General features: G+C 39.7%; 1 protein-coding gene across 2 annotated transcripts in view; it reads left to right on the top strand.

Annotated features, from left to right (window-relative positions):
• CPNE4 (copine 4) overlaps positions 1 to 22,924 on the top strand; it is a 229,531-nt gene that overhangs the window by 194,838 nt on the left and 11,769 nt on the right. For both annotated transcript variants that reach the window (XM_051612099.1, XM_051612100.1), the window contains exons 12-13: positions 10,196 to 10,250; positions 20,246 to 20,297. In XM_051612099.1, coding sequence (XP_051468059.1) covers positions 10,196 to 10,250; positions 20,246 to 20,297 — 107 coding nt within the window. The remainder of the gene's footprint in view (positions 1 to 10,195; positions 10,251 to 20,245; positions 20,298 to 22,924) is intronic.

Raw genomic sequence — 22,924 nt, 5'->3', positions numbered from 1 at the left:
TCTGCAATCAATGAATACCAGCAGTAGGAGAGAAGATGGAAAAAATCCTCATTATGATTTCTTTTTCAGTATTTTAGGCCTGAGTGAATGCATGCAGTCTGATTGAAAACTGTGTAGAAAGCCTTTTTTCCCTCATGCAATAAAGTGCACTTGAAAACAGAGAAGGGAAAAAAAGGAAAGGAGATAATAAAAAGACCAGGGTTCCCACTGCAGCCCATCCCTTTCAGTGTAGATCTAAGAAAGAAAAACCTTTACAACACTCAAACTAAGTCAGATGAAAGGTCTGTCTGTCCCAGAAACACATTGCCTGAGATACCCAGCAGTGGTCAGCTAGAGAAGAGAAAGAGGACAAGATAGAGATGATGCAGTTTGTGTTATGGAAGTCATATATAAATCAGTGCAATTGGTCCCAAATGCAAAAATCAGTTCATACTTAACTGCTGTGTTTTGGATTGAGGCTTTAAGTGGAAAGGAGATCCCAAAGTTTAATCAGAGCCTGATCCCCAAGAATTACTCAGGTCATTCATCCTGAAGCAATGTCTGAGTTTGTGGGTGAAGACTCAGAGAGTTACCTTTGTTAATCTGAATTAAATACCTTTGCGAGACAAAAAGAGAAAAGCAGAAACTGGCTTTGGTTGAGATAGTAGCATAATAGTAAGTAGTCCATTAAAACTGGGGTGAAAGAATGATGCCTAGAATAGCTGGCACTATATGGGACATTAAATATTAAATTTAAACTCTACGCAGAGCTATAGATGTTAAAATTTAAGCTACCCATGCAGATCAATAAACAAAAATATGCTTAATTATTAATAATCTCCCTTTATCGCTTTAATTACAGAAACAGCCTTTCTGGAGGCTGTGAAGCAAAAAAGCTGATTAGCATACCTAAACAAGTTTAAAAACCATGGGGGAAAAGACATGAATCTTTTTATTTAGTGCTTTAATAAGACGAAATTTGCATAGACATAGCAATAGAAGGAAAAGAGTAACCTGTACAGAAAACCTTGTAGCTTATGTTTATCAATAAGCTTAGGTGCAGGTAAACATATTCTGAAGCGTTTAGATAACCCAGGACTAGAACTGCACTGGGAAAAAGGAATTGCTGACACTTCTAACCACCAAAATGGCTTGAAAATCCTTGGATTTAACTGTTGATGGCCTAGGCTGGCACAATTGCATAATATATATACATACACATATTTAGTATTTGCCTTTGCAGAACCTGTATTTGCAGACTGCAGCCACACAGGGATTTCACCACTTTTTATCCCAAGAATCATTACAGGAGAATTAATCTAGTATAACTGGGTTGGGAAGGTGACTTTGTAACAGTTTCTTTTGCATGTGTACATACATACATACATACATACATATGTGTGTGTGTAAATGTTTGTATCTATATGTGTATGTATACCTACACATGTGCAGGCCCTTTATCTGTGCAGATACTGTCAGCTCTTATGGCTCTGTCTATTCCCTTACCAAGTTCTCATCTTTGTGTCCTCTTTACACTGATTCTTCTTCCAGGAACTCAGTTCCTACGTCAGTAGAGCAGTCACAAGCAGTCTCTTCCAAATTTTTTGTCAAAACAACTGCTTCCTTCACATGCTTTTCAGAGACCTCTGCTGCGTTCTGTCAGCTGGTAGATACATAAAAATCTGAACCTTCTGCAGGGTTTTTTTATGCAGGCTTTACTATTTTTCAATTCAGCTTGAAATCTCCTCTGAGGAAGAGCTTTGTTCTGTGCAGTAGTTGACACTTCTCCAGGACTGTGCAGACCATTGGGATTTCTCTGTCAGCATGTCTTTCTGAAGGGAAAGAATTGAAGTATAAAACCCTACAAAACTTTATTTGAAATTGCATACCACCTACTACTATAGAGACTAGACGTATGTGTAAAAAAGAAGTATTAATAAGTAAATAAGCATAAATAAAAGAAACAGCTGTTTATTTTGCCATTTTCACTGATGCCATCTGATACTGATCTGGTACACCTTAAGTCAAAGCAACCACTTCTAAAATTTCAGAAGTGTGAATTTCCTGCTTGCATTGTTAAGGATGTAACTTTTCTAGTCCTCCACTCCGTTATGTTGTCATATAGCTGAGAAGCAAATTATTCCCATTTGGAGACCTCTCTATCCATAAATGTACAGTGTTCTGAATCTTCTCATGCAGGTTTTCTCCTTTACAGAAAGTGGGCACTTTTTGCCAGAGTTGACCTTTGATGTTCATGGGTCAAATTGCTCAGTTAAAGAGCTAGGCAATTCTTGTGAATAAGGTTTATCTTGCTATCTTACTATCCCCTCCAAATTATTGTGGAATTATCCTTGGTAAGACATTACAAATCAGCAGATGAACAGAGAATACTAGCCCACTTTCTTCTGCATATTCACTGATGCCTTGCTGAATGTTTAGTCATCAGTGTATTTCACTTGCAATTTTGCTCTAACTTGTTTTGATAATGTTCTTCATTTTGACTTAATGTCATTTTTATTTTGGTAAAAGTACATCAACAGCTCATTTGGTTGCATTAAATCACAATATAATCTCTATAATGGTTTTATCCTTGCTCATCCTAGAAAGTTCATTTGTATCTTGAGAGCAATTGATGAGGAATTTGTCTCCCAGGAACTGCCTGCATACATATGCCAACACAGTCCTGTGTTCCGCTCTTCCCAGCACATCCCTTACAGCTGAATATTTTCTGATAGAAAATTGTTGCAGGGGAAGATCTCTGATCAACCATTCCCCCTGTAATCTGTAAAAAAGGACAAAATTATGTGCATACATAACAAAGCTTTTGTTCTTGTGAGTGCTTAATGCAGTACACACTGATACTTGAAAGACACACTTGTGTTTCAAGAAGGCAGGGCCGCACTACAGTTCCCTTGAAGAACCACTTCGTGCTCTGCATGTTACATGGTGGAATTCAGCCTGCTGCCTGTAGTGTCATCTTTAAGACACGTCAGGTTTTAAACATCTGAGATTACAGTCTCTGAGAATGACTTCTTCAGTCATGGTATACCTTGCTGTAAATGATCCCACAGATATTCCAGTTTACCACAGAGTCAAGGTTTTGGAAGCTGCAGGGACATATGTGCAACCCCTTAAAATACATAGGACTGTCTGGAAACTGCCTGGATTTGAGAGTTAAATATAACTCACTGTAGCCTCTTGTACCATCCCCCTCCCTAGTTTATTCCCAGTTATAAAGTCCCATTTATTTTTCAAGATACATTTTGCTGAATTGGGTCATTCATGTAGGTATAAATCAGGTCATTGCAATTTATTTGTCATCTTGCAGGGAAGTTTGACATTTTGTCTTACCTTACTGAGTATGCCATTTTATTAGGCTACTCTTCTAGCAAGTGATAAATCTCACTGCTGTTTCATTTTGCTTTTCCTACTCCTTCCCCAAGCTCTTATGGCTTTTTTTTTTTTTCCCTGTGGGTATTTACTTTTCCGCAGTCTAGGATTTTATGAGTTCACTAGATATTTTTACCCTGCAGAGTTTCTTTTGCAATTCTTTTAATGTTAGCAAGGGGAAGTTTAAATCTATTGTACCTGAACTTGGCTTTGTTAGTTATTTCATGTATTGATGCCATTTGGTAACCACCAGCTTCAGGGAATTTGTATTCCCCTGCTTCATTAATTATTTCCCATTCAGGTGAGGGAGGCATTTCCCTCATATTCTTCAAACCCAATTACAGGAGAATATCTGTTTCTCAGTATTCAGCAGATTCCTGCTCCCCTAAGGTGAATAAGTGCTGTAATTAAAGATAGGGAGCAAATTTTAATGTCAAGATTTTGCACATGGTTGTGTAGCATCTCTGTCTGCAACAGAGCAAACAATGTAGCTGTTGCAGTGATTTACCATTGATTTGTGTGCTCCCAGCTCTCTTTTGTAACCCAGATATATGATAATCGGCTCATTCCTGCTGCTCCATTAAGAATCACCATGCCTTATGGACTAGATGCCAAGCCCTGTTAGGTACAGTGTAGGTTTGATTAAGCACATGGTAACCTGGCCCAAACCAGAAATACGGCTGTATCGAACCAGGCACAACCACAAGGTGTGTGGTGACAGCACAGCGGTCCCCCAGGGACACAAAACCGTTTAGGGGGACAAAACACTGCTGCTGATGAATTCCTGTGATCTTTCTGGCTCTCACTGGGGCAGGCTGAGAGCTGGACCACAGCCTGGCTCTGCCCCCAGCCCATCCTGGAGGAGCACAAGTGGCTGTGCAGAGCTGCAAGTGGTGAAGTGGATGGGCTCTGATTCCTTCCACTTAAACATGTTTATTTAGCCATATTCGATCATACAGATCATGTCCTTTATTTACCTAACTCTGCTTGCAAATCAGGAACTGAAAATGTTTAAATATTTCATATGATTTCTGTATTTTCTTTGGAACTGCTGCTAATCCCTGTAAGCAGTTATGATTCAGAATTTACTGGCATTGAGCCCTCCTCAGATGAGTACTAAATAATATGCTCAGGAACATGATTCATTCATATGCTTTAGAAAAGAAACACTTCATTCAGCTTATATTCTTCTAGTTCACTCCCAGAACATGAAAGGTTACAATTTTAATTGAGTTTAAAGATGACTCTCTTTTGTTTGTGCTATTTGCTGTTTTCTCCTTCTTCTTTTCCTTTCCTTTCCCCTCTCTCCTTTGCTTCTTCCTCTCCCCTTTCCTCCTCCCTTTCTTTCTCCCACTCCTTACATTCACACTTTTTTCAATTACGTGTGTGACAGACACTCCCCTTTTATTTTTGTAATTTGAAACTTCTTTCTAACAAAGGAAAAATACCTGCTTTTATCACAGGTAAAGTATGTAGAGCAGAGCAGAAGCAGAATTTATTCTTATAAGATTGAACTGAAAATGGAAAGCACAGTAATTGATTTTGCTGCATCCAGCATAGCACTTTAAAAATAACACCCTTGTAATTCTGATCAGACCCAAAACCAAAATTACAAGTGACAGCTTAATATCCAGGGATGCTAATCAGGGATACTCCTTGCAAGAACTTCAGAGAGCTGTAAATTTAAGATTCTTGGTCATTTTAAATTAAAAATGGGTTCTTAGTGTTTCTTTCCCTCTCTCACCCCTAGCCCCTGCCTGATGTTTCTTTCTTTTCCCCCCATTCACTGCATCATTAGTACCACTCCTGCTACTGTGTTGCTCCAACATAAAGTGAGCAGGTTTTCAAGCCAGGGCTCTGCAAGGTCAGTTTAGTAACATCCACACAAATTGCTGCATTGAGTTCAGGAGCTTACAGGTAAGCACATCTGTAGCTACATACCAAAGGGCTTTCATGACCACCAGTAAAATGAGTCCCAGACTACCCATTTAAGTGGCTAGCTAGAAGTTCATCTTTCCAGAATGAATAAATGGGATCTAGAATTACTTAGGCCCTTCCCCCCCCCCCCCATTTACTCATTTACTCCATACAATTAAGAACTTAGGTTCCAAATACAGCTTTTAATAAGGAACTAATTTTCAGAGAACATAGCCCTGATAGCTCTTGTTTTCCTTTCTGAATACAGGTATTGACACACTGGTGAACATCTAGTTCTATCTCCAGCATTTTCTATGCCAGCAGCTTCAGAGGAAGTTGCAAAAGATTCTCTAATGTCTGACTAATTAATTTCACCCAGTGGAAGAGGTTTATCTTAATTCTTCTCCTAGGAATAGCAAATCCTTCTCAGAATAAATCTGAACTTCAGGTTTCTATGATACAAAATGTCAGAGGGCACGAGTAGTTAATGAGGAAGGATTTTGTAATGTTCTTTAGTTTGTCTCCTTATTTTTATTTTAAACATATTTCTTATCTTCCAGTAACACTAAGCTTTCTAGTGAAACAGAAAAAGGTATCGTTATCAGTATCACTTACTAATTTACAAAACCTTACTACTTCCACTGTTCATCTCCTTTCTTGTCTGTGCAGTACAGCTCACTGAAACCTCTCTCCTCTGTGCCCCTGTTAATGTATTGATTTGTCATTGAGCTTCCCTTGTCTCCACTGGATACCTTAAAGGATGGGTGACTAAAACTGAGCATTGTTCCAAAGGGATAATAAGGGATATTTTCAGAATTTGTTTTCTCCTGTCCATTATTGGACATTGAGTTGAGGTTACTCAGAGACTTTTGACTAACTGGTTGTATTTCTGTTCAAAAGACTGCAGTCTTGGAGTCCTGACAATTCCTTTCTTTGTGCATTAATTTATATTTACCAGTATGAACACTGAACCTGGACCCTGTCCCTGCTCAGTCTTTGATACCTTTCAGTAATATATGCCTGTTCGACTGGAAAAAGTGCCAGAAGCCCTACACATTTATGCTTGCATGTCTATTAATGGCCCTTATATAGGCAGGTATAAAAGTCAGTCTGGTGCTTTTACTTTTTTGATCTTAAGGTCTAATACTCCAGCTTTTTGAAAATTATGCCAAGTTTTCATTTTCAGGGAACCTATATAAAACAAAGAACAATATTAAATGTGAAGTAGACATGACAGAGTAATTTTGTAAAGATTCTGCCAAGCAACTGTCCTTTTTATCTTGATTTTGTAAAATTCTGGTTTTTTGGAACCTGCTTGTTTTTTCAGTTCTGTGTTTCTCTCCTGTCCCTTAAGCAATCTATCTCCAGCAGGACTGTGCAGGCAGTTTCCTTTTGTGTGCCAAGGACTTTCTGGTGAGGTTTAAACAAACTAAATCAAAGATCCTGATGTGGCCTGAGGCCAAAGGACATAACACTGACCATGTCCTTGTACCTCAGCTTTCTTCCTCCCAAGCACGAACTGGTCATACTCAAACTGCCATTTGGGAACAGCCTCAAGCACAGCTGTCCCCTGGACTGTCCCTGGGATGTCTCTGGGGGCTGCTGGTTGGCAAGAGGCAGCACTATGCCAGGGAAGGTGCTGAAAGACTATGTCCATAGTCATGTCCCAGTCCTTCAGCCATGGTCCCAGACTTATTTATTTCCTGGTATAAATGAAGCTCAAATGCCTGAGTAAGCAACACAAAGTAAAAGAAAACTGGTTCTCACTTTTCTTCTTTTCATTGAGTTTAAATTACAAAGAAAGAAAAGAAAAATCATTAGAGCAGATCCGTTTCCTACTGAAATGCCAGATTAGAAAGCAGGGCTGGAGTCTCTGATGCATGCAATTCACCCTTGAGGCAGGAGGAAACATTTTTGTTTTCTGACTGTCTTTTCAGTCCCTGGATGGTCTAACCCTTGACATAGCTTACAGAAGCTGGGAGGCTGCTCTTCTTTCTGCTGCAAGCTGCCATGATAGCCCAGGGTCTGGCAGAGCAGCTCTGTTGTGCCCCTACACCATAAAGGATTGTCCTGCAAGCAAGAAAATCCTTGGCTGCCCTTCTGGGTCACGTTTTCCCTGTTGTGTCTTGGTACTGCATGATAAGCAGAATGAGGGCAGCAGGCTCAGCTGCTGGGTCTTTTTTCTCATATGACAAAGTGAGGGGTGAATGAGAAGACTAGAGAGGGTTACTTTGTGAAATAACACTAAGCCACTAACTGCATACTTACTAAAGAGTGAGACCTTTATAGTAGTTAAACACCTTATTTTGTGTGATAGGAGGAAAAGTATTGCTTAAATGAACATTTTATTCTGAAAGCTTGTCAGCCACAAATTTCAAGGTGTGGCCAGGGAATAACATGAACATCTCTTTTTATGCAAGGGATGTCATGAGTGATAATCAAAGGTTCCCTTCTTACCTTAAGGTTCAGGCTCTGGGATCATATGAAAGTTACTTCCTTGTCCCAGCAGCTTGAATCAGAATACCAGAGGTATGTACCTGTATTCTGGAAAATTAGGAGCTTCCTAAGGAGAATGCAGAGCTATTCTGAATGAGGCAGGAGAAAGCACTACACACAGGAGTAGACCCCAGGATACCTGTCCTCTCTAGAGTTCATGCGCTTCCCTCTAAAAAGCAGCCACATGGAACCCATCTGGAGAGCATCATGTGATCAAGCTTTACTCTTTCATAAGGCGATGGTATCAGTAACTGACACTAGCTCAAAGAGAAGAAATGAGAGATTCAGACATAAAGGCAGGTGTCCTGACTGTGGTGTAAGGTATTCTGAGTGCAGAGGAACAGTGGGGGCTGTGCCACTGTGTTACTGGGAGTGTGGGAGTCCCTCCACCAGAAGGAGAATCCAGGCTGCTGCAGGTATCACTTAGTGCTGTCTCTGAATTGCTGCAGAGCAGAAGATGGAGCTGCAGATACTAGAGTGCCTACACTTCTTTAAGTTCAAGAAATGTTGCAGTACAAAGGCAGGCACTATGTGGGTTTAGGCATCTCCCAGGTTGAGTAATTGCTGCCAACACCAGCTTTTTGGATTGCTTTATTGAACTTCGACACTTATGTTCTACCTAAGTAAAATTCTTTTTTAGTCTTTGTTTGCTCTTGCCCAAAATCAATCAACTTGCAGCTCCACAGGGTTGGGCTTTCTTATCCAACCATGCTTAATCATTGATGTAAAACATTATTTTCTGTGCCCTTTTCTAGCGGCTTCTTGTTTTTTGCCCTCTAAGTGTGTACCTGCATTCTCTGAATCTATTTATAAGGGCTTCCCCTCTTCCAGCAGTGTTTAATCAAAGAGAAGGCTATCAGCAGGTGGTCAGCATCAAATGTCAGCAGCTACTTTGTTTCTGACATCTCTTGGAAAAAAATGTTTCATTACCATGCAAATGATGTTAGTATTCCTTTCCAAGATCCATTGTCACATGGTGTAACATATGGTACACAGAAATGTGCTCCCAAGATTTATGTGGCAACTAAATTTCATAGCAGAACAACAATTGTGAGAGCTAAGCCATCAGACGACAGACATCACTGCTTCCCAGTGGTTTGATGATTATTCCTCTAACCCATGGTGGCAAATCTAACTTTGAGGGGGGTGGGGGGGACTTATTTCTGCTTTCTTTTAAACCTTTCTATTTTTCTTTAGCTTTTATCAGAAATATCATGGTGCCTTTCACAGCAATTTTAATGGGTGCTATTATCTTCCTTGAGTGTGTCTAGGAAGGGAATTATTCACTTGATACTTGGAGTGGCAATGTCTTGAACTACACAAAGAAAATTAAGCTGTTGGCCTCTCTTGGGAGTCTTTGAAAGTGCCAATAATGGTAGTAGAAGCTCAACAAGCCCTGTAAGCAGAATTGAATAAACCTATGAGGGGTTTGATTCATTAGAGCACTGGAGTGACTTCAGCGGGGCTTCAGGATGTGTCTGGAGTTAAGCATATGTTTGGGTGAATTGTTAACCTCAAGTGAGTGTGTGCTGACTCAGGGACGAGACATTCCTTATAGCTTGTTGTTTTCCACTTTACCATCTGGGAAGAGGCAGCTTGACAGCACGTGGGCTGTGTGAGACATCAGTGTGTTTCTGAAAGGGTATGAACACCCATGAAAGTTTCCAGGTCCTCTGAATCAGGAAATTTTCTCTCTAAAGATCTAACTGAGGTGGAACAACCTCACTGTAGTGTTTGAAAGCAAACTGACCATGCCACAGCATTTGTTAGGGTATCAGTCAACCTATGGCTAATTAAAGTAATCTTATGTTTCAGTGGGACTACTAATGATGCAGGTGGAAAGCTTTACAGAACCTCCAGGTTTGGGGATGTGAAACTGCACCTTTTCAGATACTTTAGGAAGTCTCTTTAGAATCTGGACAGGTATAAGAACCCAAATTTCCAAACACTTTGAATTACAGATTCATCTTTTCACTACACCCATTTTCAGACCTGGGGGAGCACATTGTATTCATATGGAATAACTGTTGGTACAGGTTGTTAAGACAACTCATCCTCAGGTGAAGCCAAATACTACAAAAGAGTGGGTAATACAGACCTGTTGTTGCTTTTGTGGAACAAGTGCAAGATATCTTGATCCCTCAGTATTCTCCAAATGATTCTGACTTGCCAAAACGACTAGGAGTTCATCTGAAAAATCTTCCATATCACTCTCCACCTGGTCAGCACACACCCCTCCTTATCTAATCTGATACCCTTCCAGTCTGCTGTGTCACGCTCTTGACCTAAACACCTTTTCTATAATGTTGCACTGCTTTGCATTTTTAATGAATGTTTACAGAAGAATAAATGTTTGTTGTAACAAAATGTATTTCTCTGTGGGCACTCTTCTTTTTTTTTTCTTCTTTTCCAGTGACAAAATGTTCCCAGCTTTTGGATTTGGAGCAAGGATACCCCCAGAATACAAAGTAGGTGCATAAATGACATTTTTTTAGTTTCCTTGGTTTATGAGGCACAAAGTAAGGGAGAAATGGTTTAGTGCAGAGCAAGGGTTGTGGGGAGCAGTTATTACTGCTTGTTTTCTTTCATCTGGCTTTCTTGTCCAGTGATACCTGACTGAAACCAGAATTCAAGGTTAGACTTAAAATAGTTGTGTTTCACCCAGAAGATTTAATTATATTGGCAAAGTTTTGTTAATGGATGCTGGTCTAGTAAGCAGAGAACAGTCTATTAGCTGGACAACTGAATTTTTAAACAACATTTGCCAAGCATATTTGGAAGCTTTGTGAGCCCTGGTTTTACAGAAACCATTTTTGGAAGATGTGGTTCAGTGAGCCACATATATCTATGCTTTATAACATAGAGATTGAACATCTCTTCCTGAAAATAAAGACCTCAGAATAGTTTTGCTCTGTGGCAAATTTTTGTGCCACAGTGGACATCTTCATTACCAGGAAGATAAACACAAGAGCATGTATCCATGCTAGAGAGAAGTAGTATTTCTAAACAACACAAAAGGAGAGTGATCCACAGTGATGGTGCAATTGTGAGTGTAAATATGCAGCTTGGTAGAGCTGAAGTGAAGACAGGGGAGAAAAAGAAGGAGCATCCAACAGAAAAACACCTAAAAGAAACAGATAGAAGTTCAAATCCTGTGTTGCATATGCAGAGCTAATATAATCAATGGGCTACTTATTTCTGCACAAATAAGTAACCAAAAACCAGGTGCTGATTCTGCAACTCAGATACTATCTGAGAAAGAGCAGCACTGGGCTCCTGATCATGCAGACTTCATCCAGCATCCCCATGTTCCCTCCTCTGAGTTGTGTCTCTCAGATCAGGCTGCGCTAGAGAGGTGAACCTGGCCAGGTGAGAATAGTTCTGTGCAGAGAGGGATCGTGTGTCCCTTAACATTATAAAGCAGGGATCAGCAGCTAAAAGAAACATACTATTGTGTTCCTCATGGCTTGCAGGTTTGTTACCTGCATAAGAGTAGCAGTAATGATGTACAGCAAATTTGATAAGTGCTTGCAAACAGGTCTCTAAGGTAAGTCAACCTATGTCTTAGCACCATTGGCTTCTAAGCTAAAAAACACTGTTGTAAAAAAGTGGACTATGCCTGACAAGGTATTTTGCAGTGCTCTGTTCCTGAAAGTAACACCAGTGCTAATGCTTTTGAAAATCAGATACAGCTTCTAGGACTTTGATACAGATTTTAATGTGGTAAATGCATACAGAATATCTGTGTCTGTTGTGTATCTGTTCCAACTGCAGCAGCTGACAACCAGCTCTGCTATATAAGGGGGAGTGTTTTGGAGAATAAGCATACTGAACAGCCTTTACCACCAGGCACACTATTGAACCACAATAGCTACTTGTCAAATGTCCATCCCTTTGCTATGATTATGTACCTCCCTACCCATGGCTGTATAGCTGTGTTGACTGGATGAATTGATCTATATATCACAACCAGACCGCTCTTTCAAGCCCCGTCCTGGCCATCACTGGCAATGCCATGTACCAGTGTGATTGTCCTAAACAGAGGTACCAGCCTGGTGGTGTGCCGGGGGCTGGCTGTTCCAGTATCTGCAAGGTGACCATCATTGCATGAGGGAAAACTTGCAGTTCTTTCAGCTGTAGAGAACTATATTTATCCAATGGTTTCCTGAAGGAAGATGTTACCGCGCCATCTGAAGTCTTTTCACCACTCTGCTGGTGATGGCAGTAGAGTAAAATTAACAGTACAGGAGTGCTTCTTTCTCAGCCAAAATAATAAGCTGGTAGCATTGATGCCTCAGGTCACGAGAGCATAGGGGCAACAAACCAATTTTTTTAGTCCCAGGCAACAACCTCTTCACCTGATTGTCAGAGTGCGTTTCAGGTGTCAGCTGAAAAACGTGTCTTGACAGAAAGTTATTTCAGGGGGGACTTTATAATGAGATATTCCTACAATCACCAACACCAACTGAATTTCTCCTTTGGCAGGACTGGTGTTTGGATAATTTCCTGACAACTACTCTTAAGAAAGTCAGAAACTTCCATTGAACTTAGTAACTCATCTGTGGATGAAGAACCTTGCCTAATAGCATGAGCTGTCCTGAAGAGTCTGTGTCTTACTAACCTCTCAAAGCAAGCAAACGGATTATTTAGGACCTTCAGATTTTGATAAGTTCAGGAAAAACAAAGGTAGAGTTAAGAGGATGGGGCTACTTCCTTGTGTCTTACATATGTGTGAGTAAAGGAAACAAGTCCCAAAGTAAATGGAGACACAAGTGAGGACTAGAACAATCCCTTTAATCCCCACTATGGAAAATTGTGACAGAAAATTGCAATCACAAAATGACATGACATTACCTTACCAATGTAATAAAACTTTAAAGAAGAGAAGAGCCATGTTGCAGAGGGACTAGCCCTTCTGTGCAACAGATGGGGGAAAATAATTAGCTTGGTATCCATCATGGGCACATCCAATTTGAACTGGATTAGGAATTAACAGTCATCTGTCCCTCACTGTGATACTCTACACAGTCCATACAAGTGTCTGTCTCCTTAAAATAAACTGTATCAGCACTTCCAAGTCCCTTCTTGGCTTTGGCTGCACTTCTACATTGAAAGATGTACCCTCTGAGAGAGTGAAGAGTCAGCCTCATGATGATGCATTAATAAGTCAAGACCAATTGACCTGAAAATCCATCAATAATTGAGTCTACATTAGTGTCATAAAGTTAATTTAAAACCAACAGTGATCAGTTTTTTATGTGGAACATGTTGCAAAGATGCATAGGAAACAGTGAAGAAACTGATAAAATTAAAAGTAACAAAGACTAGAAAAAAGTGCTCCCAGCTTGTCTTCTTCTCTTCTGCTGCAAAAATATGGTAATACTATAGACACCCTAGCAACACCCTAGCAGTTTTTATGCTATTCAAATGTTCTTTTGATGCTTCCAGTCAAATGTATTGCAAGTCATACAAATATTATTTTTTTTTAATTAAAGGTCAGCAGTGCCATAACTGCACGAATTCGTATCTTCAAATGTAGTTTGAATCTTTATGAAAAGTTCTAGTTTCTGACCCCATCATGTGGAGAAACCAGCTTTTCATTTTAATTTAGAGTGCCTGCTTTCAAGTCTTCAGTCCTAATGAGGTGATCTAACCTGCTTACAGCACATTGGTCTTTGCACCCCAGGAGCTGCTCTTTTGTTTCTTCCAGCAGAAAAGAAATTCCTATGGCTGTGGAAGAAATCAGTCCCAGGGCCAAGGGTTTCTAAGTAACCATGAGGGCCTCCACACGACTAAAACAGCATAGCTTCCTTAAAAGTCTCAATGAAAGCTGACCAATAAAGGCTGCCAATACACAGGCAGGGAAGGCCATAGGTAAGCAGCTTGATAAAACAGTATGTAAAATAAGTAGATCCAGTGGATTCAAGTCAAACTTATGTCAAGCTCAGTCACAAGCTGTAGAAAAAGAGGGCCTGTAACTCAGTATTTGGCATGAATCAATGGTAACAAGTACCCATTTAGTGATCAAATGCTACTTAAGACCAGCTGAAAGCTGTTGCTTTCAGGCAGGCCATAAGGTTTAAATCTTTTTCCAGTGTTTCCTTGGTGCACTAGACCACATGGGAGAAAGGTACCCATTTGTGATGTTACATCAAACCAATGCCTTGGCTTCATACTGACTTGAGCTCCTACCAGTATCCTGGGATGGGTGCTGGAGGGCAGTTTTGACCTGTCCATTCAATGAGATTTCCAGCTTTCTCACATCCTTCTACATTCTACAAAAAAACCCCAATGTTCGCTATGCCAACTATTATTGCCCATGGAAAAAGACACCCCATGTTTTACATCAGCACTTCAAATCAATGTCAGTATCCACCTCTTCAGGCTTTTCATGAATCTCATGAGGGTGAACTCCTTTAAAAACATGGTTTTATATGTTTTCTACAGAATTTCCGTATCAAGAACACACTGCTCTGTTACCCTGACTTTATTTTCCCTCATTTCAGCTCCAAATGAAACACTTCAGCCGTTAGCAGAAAACCATCAGGTTTTTAGTGACATAAGGAATCCGTGGGAGTGAAGGAAGCAAGACATGCCATATATAACATTCCTCATCAGTCTAGAGATCTTTCATCTAATATTTGGCAATATGATCTTTTTTCCCCACGGCCTGACAAATACATCACCCTGCTCCTTGATCCTAGTAAACCTGAGAGCAATATTCCCCACTTGGGTTTCTAACAAATGAAACTTGCAGAACATACTGGTTATTCCACACCAATGTCTCCAATCCATCACTTCTTTTTTTGCAATGAGAAGTATCTGAAAAGTCTGATGTAAAGTGAAGAGGTGGCAGATAATACAGACTCAGACACTGCTGCCAAAGGGCACAGTGAAGAGGAGGAAAGAAAGCTGAAACACACACACTAATTTCTTAGCAGACAGAACTCAAAGGAGCTGAAAAAACACACAGCACCACAAAACTTACTGTTAAAATGAAAAGAAAGTTATAATTGTGTCAGCCCTGTGACAGGTGAATTGTCAATAATGAGGTGTTCTTTCCTAAAGGAGAATTGCAGGCTGACACCTAAATAGGTACAAAACAACTTGCACTTTGCTTTAACACAGTTCCTGGTTATTTCTGCATTTTTAATGAAAGCTTCATTTACTGCTTATGCTGGGAAGAGTTGCTGGAGAGAACATCACTGTAATTAAGAAACAGTACAGCATCTTTACCACACAAACTTGCACTGTCTGGTTTGCTGGAGAGGTAAGGGAGTAAAAAAAGTGCTTTTTGTCTTTCTGATTCCCACACTTTGGAGGAGCTTGAGAGGAAAAATACGCAAACGACAAAAAAGACCCAGCACAAGAATGTGTAGCACACAAAGAGAAAAAACAGAATTTGTCAACTTACCCACACAACCTGGATTTAGACATGGAAACTGGGAGGCATGCTCAGAAATCAAGTACTAAGTGAAATAAATGGCCAAGCTTTGCCAAGCAGAAATATCTACAGTGTGGTCTTAGCCAGAGACACAAGCTGTCCAGCTCCCAAACTATTTGATTAATGACCATTCTGAAAATAATAGCTTTTGAGCAATGGTTCTTTAAATTTGTTATTGTCTTAAACTTTTGCAAAATATGCAGGTATTCCATATTTAATTTTCAGACTAGCAGTGGCTTAATAGTGTTCCATTTATTCACAGATAAGTGCTCAAGATTGTGCATCTCAGCATTTATGGTTTTATGCCTCTATTATTGTTCATGGATTTTTTACAATCTCTATTTAAATTAGTAAGAAAGCATTCCTAACCATGTCTGAGTTTGTCAGATCGTTTGTCAGGTAGTTCCAGTACCATCACCATAGAGGTTTCTGGAAAGCTGGAGCTATCTAGGACACAGAAGTTAATTTAAATTAGCTCAGCAATCCAGAGAGAGGGAAATAAATAAATAAATAAATTATTACTAATTTTCAGAATAGAGGCATCCATATTCAGTATTTGAAAAATGAATTAAAAACATGGTTTCTGAGTCAAAGCAGCTTTTATTTAAAAAATGAAAGTTCAGTTAGAGTAGAGTAAAAGGGATTTTTAAAAATGTTAAGGCCAAAATAGAGTGACATTTCAATACAACTTAAATAAAATGTCTTTGAGTAGTGCAAAAGCTTCCCAGCAATTTGCTTTATGATTTTTTGACATTTTATTATTTGTCAGATTCCAGGGTGGAGTTTTTGTTTGTGTTTTGAGGCTTCTGTCTCAGTCCAGAAGACATTCTTTACTAAGAAATCTCAAAAAACCTCATGAATTAGAAAATTATCCTTTCCTTTCAGCCTTAGTTAGAAACCTATTTAGCAAGCAATTCATCCTTTATGAGAATGAATTTCATTACATCCCAACACGAAGGAAATAAGTTACCTGCTATTAAGGTGACTTTTTTACTAGGCTGATTATAAGCATATGGGAGTATGGTTATGATTCCTGCAAGTCTCATGGGTGCCTTTCTGTATGTAGGTGCTTGTCACTGTCTATGTGTGGGCAATGGAGGCAAAGTGTAGTGGTAAAAATTTTACTGTAATCAGCAAAAATATTACAGACTATTTATTTATTTGATGTATCCCCAGAAATGCTTGCAATCTCCATCATGATGTATGGTAAAGCTACTTATTTTGCTTTTTAAAAAACTTGAAGAAGTTACCTGATAAATGTGTTCCTAGTGAAGGAAGTTCCTGGGCAGCTGTGTTTGAATAATCCCACATCAGTGATGACATCTGCTAAATAATTTATCAGGAGTCCTGCAGAGGGAAAAGATTAATACATAGTCAAGTGCAAGTAAATGTTCTTGGTTGGAGGCTTTGAGTGGTGAGCAGCAAGCCTGGTAATGCGATGCTGTTCATATGTAATCACCTTTGCACTCCAGCATTTATCTTTCCTTTCCCTTTATGGATTGATTTTATGGATTTATCTCAAGAGAGAGGAGGGCTGACCAGAGGGACAGCCACACTTTTTAAACCTGTTTCATGGTCAGTGGCACAATCACGGTTCTGCAAGAACATTCCTTGTTGTGATGCTGATTCCACCACAAACCATGATCTGCAGTTCTGTGCAAGGTTCTCTGTACCAGGCAGGTACCACTGTAAAATAGTCATTCTGTGTTTGTGTGGCTTGACATATCCCCAGTTTTCCTGACTGTTAGATTGATCCATCATACACATGACCTTAGCAGATTGTATATAAACAAGCTTGCTTCTGAACAGCTAAGCATCTTGCTGTTTCCCCTGAGTATTCCCAGCCTTCGCCATCTTAGATATTCACGCTTCTGCCTCCTTTTCCCCATTAGTTTATCAGTTCTGGGAACGCATGAAGGCTGTGTCATTCACTATCAGAAAGATGCCATTTAGCATACCAGCTTGTGGTCCTCCATCATCAGTGTGGTTTGCCTTTCAGTCACAAAAGCCCTTGCATGTTTATTTTAAAAAAAATAAAAATAAAAAGGAGGGAGGGTCATTACCTTGCACTGTTTTGAAAATTAAAGCATTGACTGTTTGATCCAAACCACCTTTCAACAAGGGTGGGCTTTATGTGGAGTCCTATCAGGCAGGTGCCCAAATTCAGTGAGGTGTTCAGCACATGTCATGTGCCTAAAGTCTCTGCTGGGTTGGGCCCTCTTGAATTCTGGCCACCTCAGCAGACACAGCACAAGGGCAGGTTGAAGCACAACTGATTTTACTCACCTTAGTGGGGAATGAGTTCTGAACATTTGGAGAAACCCTGTTTTAAAGGTATCTTCTGTTAGCTTGCCTGTGATGATGATTTCCTGTTTGTGAACCACCACTGAGCTGCACAAAGAACTTCTCTCCTTCATATTGCACTTTAATCTTGTTTAAATTGTGATAGGTTGTTCAGAATGCATAGGAACCAACCAGGTAGGTCTGCATCCATTGTTTCCTGTCCTGCCTTCAGCATAAATTTTAACACTCTTGCTGGTGAACCAGGGTGACAGTGTATGAGGGCCACTTGTTTGGGGACAGTAGCAGCCATTTCTCAGACAGTATACATTTTTGGATCATGGTGCACACTTACTAGACTTGGGACTTTCTTATTGGCCAGAAATGTTGTCTATCTTTTTCTTCCATCATAACCTGGAAGCCACAGCTCTGCACCAGAGAAATTGTTTGTATAGTGTGATCCTGAAAGAGGTATAGCACCAAAAGCATCCTGCCCATGCTTGTGTATGAGATTAAAATACTGTATTCATAGCTCTGGGGAAAAAAAAAAAGAAGAAGAAAAAAAAAGTTATAAAATCACTGGAGAGGCAGAGTGTTGGAAGAATCAGCCTGCAGTACATTAACATGCATTGCCATCCCTCTTGCTTCTGAGATGCAGTTAGTACAAAACACAGAAAGCTTAAAGGAAGAAGAAAAGCTACCAAATAGCAAAAAAATAATCAATGAATGAAAACTCACATAACCATCTTGACAGCTGCAATTACCTTTGGCCTGCAGCTGGTCATAAGACTGGCAGATACCAGCTGGGCAAAGTGTGCCAAGAGACATACAGAGCAGCCAGACAGAAGGGCTGTGGGGCACCTCTGAAGCTTATCTGACAACCCTGCTCTTCTGTGCCTGCTCAGTGAGGAACATACATCGTGACTTTCTGAATTATCTTCCATAGCTGAGTAGGGTAGCCAGAATGACCCATGTAAAGCCATTTGAAAGAGGCAATTGGTGCTTGGTGTAGACATAACAAACTCCTGACTGGGCCAAGCTAGATGCAGACTTTTCAGTGTGGTTTTGCTTCAGTCCTTTCCTACCATGGTAGAAGTCCCGCTTTATTTAAACTCTTAATAAGTAGCGGGAGGTATCACTGTGGTGAGCAAGGCCAGAATATGATGGGGAAACTTGATTTCTCTGTGAGAAGCTCTCTTTGGCAGTAATTAGCTGACTTATACCACTTCATTTTTACAGAAGCTTCTCTGCATTCACTTATTTGATCTATTGGTCTATGGGCCATACACCATTTGCTCTGCTGTACTGTGGTCTAAAGTAGCAAATAAAACAGCAACATCCAGCAAGCAAATCTCTTCCTGCAAATAATCCAGGTTCCATTGTACAGGGAGAAAGCAGGTTGCTTTCTATATGACTGGACTGTTGGCACTTCTGAAGATCCTACAGAGATCTATAAAGTCTCAAAGGTATGTCACTGGAATTAGCTATATACATGCCTTCGTGCATCTGTGATGGTATACATAGATTCAACTTTAAATTATACAAATCACCTGCTTAACTCTCCAGCATAACTACTTTTTTCAAACCAGGATATAGGTATAGATTATATAGATATAGATATGTGTGTGTGTGTATGTTGTGCATTGCAAGACAAAAGTTGAGCTTCATTCAAGACAGTTGAAGACAAAAGGGAGATTTAAGAGACTGAGCATCAGAGCTGAAGAGATTAAAAGGAAACAAGCATTCTCAGTGATCAAAGGAGCAAACAGGAATCTGGAAAAAATGCAGGCAAGAGCAAACTTTAAAACCAGAAGAAAGCATCTGAAGAAGGTTTCAGTCCCAACAGATTTCTGCTGTGGGTGCAGATTTCTCAGTGACAAATAGAGAGGGGAAGCCTGGAACCTGAGACTTATATTGCCTTGCAAAATTTGCACATACAGAACTCTTGCATTATTTTCCCAAGCTGCTAAAGATACAAACATTGGTTTACTAGAAAATCAGCAAATGTTTTGGATTCACCATCATTTCTCTTAGAAAATAGTTCTGTGGTATTTTATTACAACTTGAGAGAGACAGAGAGAGAGAATGGGATATTTGTTACATTTCAGGAAAAACAAGAGTCTTCAGTTTTTTTTCTTATTAATTTCCCACCAGCCTAATCTAATTTCTTAACCAGCTTAGTCTTCTTACATTTCTTATATTATTATTTCATAGTGGGTCTGGGTGACTTACTTGTTCTCTTCAGATAATATATTATTTGCCCAGTAATCCCATGGCTTTCAAATGAGGAACTGTTCACCCATGGGAACACAGGATTCAGAAGGGGGCTGAGCTTGTGCTGTCAGTGCTGTATCAAAACCTGCTTTCTCTGTCCTGCAATCTGAGATGCTGAGCTAGGGAGAGCTGGCACTTACATCTCCTCAGCAATAGATCTCTCTTCTGTAGCTGGCATTGATAGCCCAGTCCTGACACCATATTTATGTATTTCTCATGTATTTTGGTGTTTTTCTCTTTGTGCTGTTTTTTCTTGACTTTGTTGTTATTGATGAGTTTGCTTCCAGTTTTGTTACTTTTTTTCTGCAGGGAGCTCCAGCTGGGACTGTATTTCACACTTGATGGCTGAAAGCTTTAAAGATCTCAGGTTTAAAACAGAAAGAATGTAAGGGGTGTTTAACTGCACGTTCTCTTGGAATAATTTTTCTGACTACAGTCATCTTCTCTTCTTTCCATTATCTGCAGGTCTCTCATGATTTTGCAATCAATTTCAATGAAGACAACCCAGAATGTGCAGGTAACATTCCCACTAGGACAGAGTGCTGTATTTCTGCCCTTCAAAATGTGCTTGTATTTTTAATTGTATCCCCCAAGTATTGTTTAAAGTGAATTTTTAAACAAAGCAGCCAGGAGTTTCAAGACCCGTTAAGTCTCCAAGGTTTAGCGTTAGAAAACAGGTCCCTTTGAAAGTACACCACACTGGGCATTCAGCACCTGAACTTCTCCAAGTTACTAGCATTTCTGAAAACTAAAGCCTTGTTTTCTAGATTCATTCCAGACCTTCAGCTACAGCAAGATCATGTGTTGTGCTGCTAAGAAGGGCAGGACATGCAAAAGCAGGTTGTGCACCTCTGATCAAAGGCTCCTCCATGTAGAACCAGTTCTTTGGCCAGACCTCTAGCAACAGCAGCCTGCTGCAAGTCACCTCAGCCATGTCTAGTACCAGAGGGTCAGGGCAGCAGCTGAGGACTGCTGTAACAGAAGGAAACATACTTTCATGAGAGCAAATGCAGCAATAGGCTCTTTTAATGTACTGTAAGATATCAGTATGTTCCAGCAACAATCACTAATCCTCAGTAGTCAGAGGCCAGATTCATGTAGCAGATTTTGCTGTATGTCTTGTTTTTGTCAGTGAGGTCTGCAGTGACTGATTCTGTCCTCCTACAATCTCCTGCCACAATTCAGACATCTTTTGTAAAATATGAGAACAGGACAATAATCTCTAAACAGTCTAACAAGTAATCCCAGACTAACACTTTATTGAGAGTCTTGGTCAGATGATCATTGCTGTCCAAAATTCACAGGTTTTAATTCTTCCTTACCTTCCTACTGCCTTCCAAACACTGAAATGGATGTTTCAAAATGTTCTTCCTGTTCAAATTTTCTAGCTGCTCCTTTCAGCTCTTCTCAGGCTTATTAGTTCAGGCATGGTCAGCAGAATATGTTCAGGGTGAGAAGATGCCAAGAAATTAAGTGAGGAAAAGAAGAGAGGACAAGCAATCCAAGGGAAAGAGACATTAAAAGAACTGAAAGTTCACACGTTTAAATGTAAGACCTCTGTTTTCGGTTCAGTGATCATTCCTGCTTTGTTGTTGTTCTTGGAATGTTGGACTGCCCCAGCAGTCATATGCTTGAAATGTAATTGGGCATATATCCTACAGCTGCTTGATGTTTTCACACAGCTTTTTAAATTGTGTTTATGAAGTTAAAAGAAGCTGAAATTATATGTATGCATCTAGATGTGCCTTTAAGCTTGTAAACTAGCTTGAAGTTGAGACGGTAGTGATACTATAGTGTTGGGGAAGGAAAACAGACCTGAGGATTTTGTCTGGGCCATTGTATGTTAGCTTGCTTCTGAATTCAGCCACATGGGCACTCACACAGGGCCTGACCTGTTTAAAACATCTCCATTAATGCAAAGAACACATATTTTATTCCTCCTCTGCTGCCACTTTTGAGTCCAAGGCCAGTACTTTGATCAGGCTGACATTGTTACACAGTGTTACACTGTGAGTATTGAGTGACTGGTACTTGAAAAGGCTGTCTCATCTATATAATGCCAGCAGCAGGTCAGAGGCTGGACAAACAAGCCCTCTGCAAATATAGAACTTACCATTCATACCATACTATGTATGCAAAATAAAATGTAACAATGGAAATGGAGGAGGTTAAAAAAAAAAAAAAAAAAAAAAAAAAAAAAAAAAGGAAGGAGCTGCTCTGTGAGCTTTCTGTTAACTTATTTCATTTAATATTTGTTATGTATTTAAGCTTTATTTGGCTTTTTTCCATAAAACTCAGTTATCTGATAAGTTAACCCACCACCTAAAAAGAGTTTTAGGGCTAAGAAAACATAAAAAGATGGTAGCAGCATGAAAGAAGGCCAGGGGAGAAATTTTGTAGCACTTGCACATGCATCTACAAGATATGAAAAGCACTTCTTTGTCCTGAATGATACCATTTAAAATACTGTCTATCTGGATGAGAACAAGAAAAGGAGACAGATCAGAAAATGTGTTGTTTAATCATCTGCTGCAGCTTGCTCATAATCTGCTTGTCCTGGATGCTTGATTAGTTCCTACCGCCAATTGTTCCGTGATGTTTTTAGATGCTCTCACACCAGAGAGGATGCAAGAGGGAGGGGGAGATAAAGTGTTTTGTGACCACACTATTTTTCTTTGTAATATTTAGCATATTTGCCAGAAACAGAGGAAAATTGCTGAAGAGTATCTTGCTTTAAATTAAGAAACAGAGGTTCAAGTCAATATAAACAGTATGTGTATAATTTGCTTTAGAGGCGTGAAATCCCTTTCTTTGTGGAAGTACTGAGCTTTTGCTGTCACAAGGCAGTGTGAAGCATCATGCTACACTGAATAAGGACTGTGTATTGATAAGAAGACCACTGGAATTAATAAAATAAAGATATCTTCACTTTTCTTCCCCTGTTACCATTTCCATTCTTGAAAATTTTAGTATTTACAGCTTTATATTTAGTATGTTTTTTAATATTGTATTTATAGTCTTATGCTTAGTATTTAGTCTTTATTGTCTGAGGAAAAAGGTGACAACCTCTAATGTAAATGAATGCTTTTACACATGCATGCATTTTACATGTCTCTTAAACCCATATGTATGCTGCAAACACTG

The sequence above is a fragment of the Apus apus genome, chromosome 2 (genome assembly GCF_020740795.1).
Source record: "Apus apus isolate bApuApu2 chromosome 2, bApuApu2.pri.cur, whole genome shotgun sequence".
Taxonomy (NCBI): domain Eukaryota; kingdom Metazoa; phylum Chordata; class Aves; order Apodiformes; family Apodidae; genus Apus; species Apus apus.
Note: the sequence above shows the minus strand (reverse complement) of the source record. Positions and strands in the feature narration are given on the sequence as shown.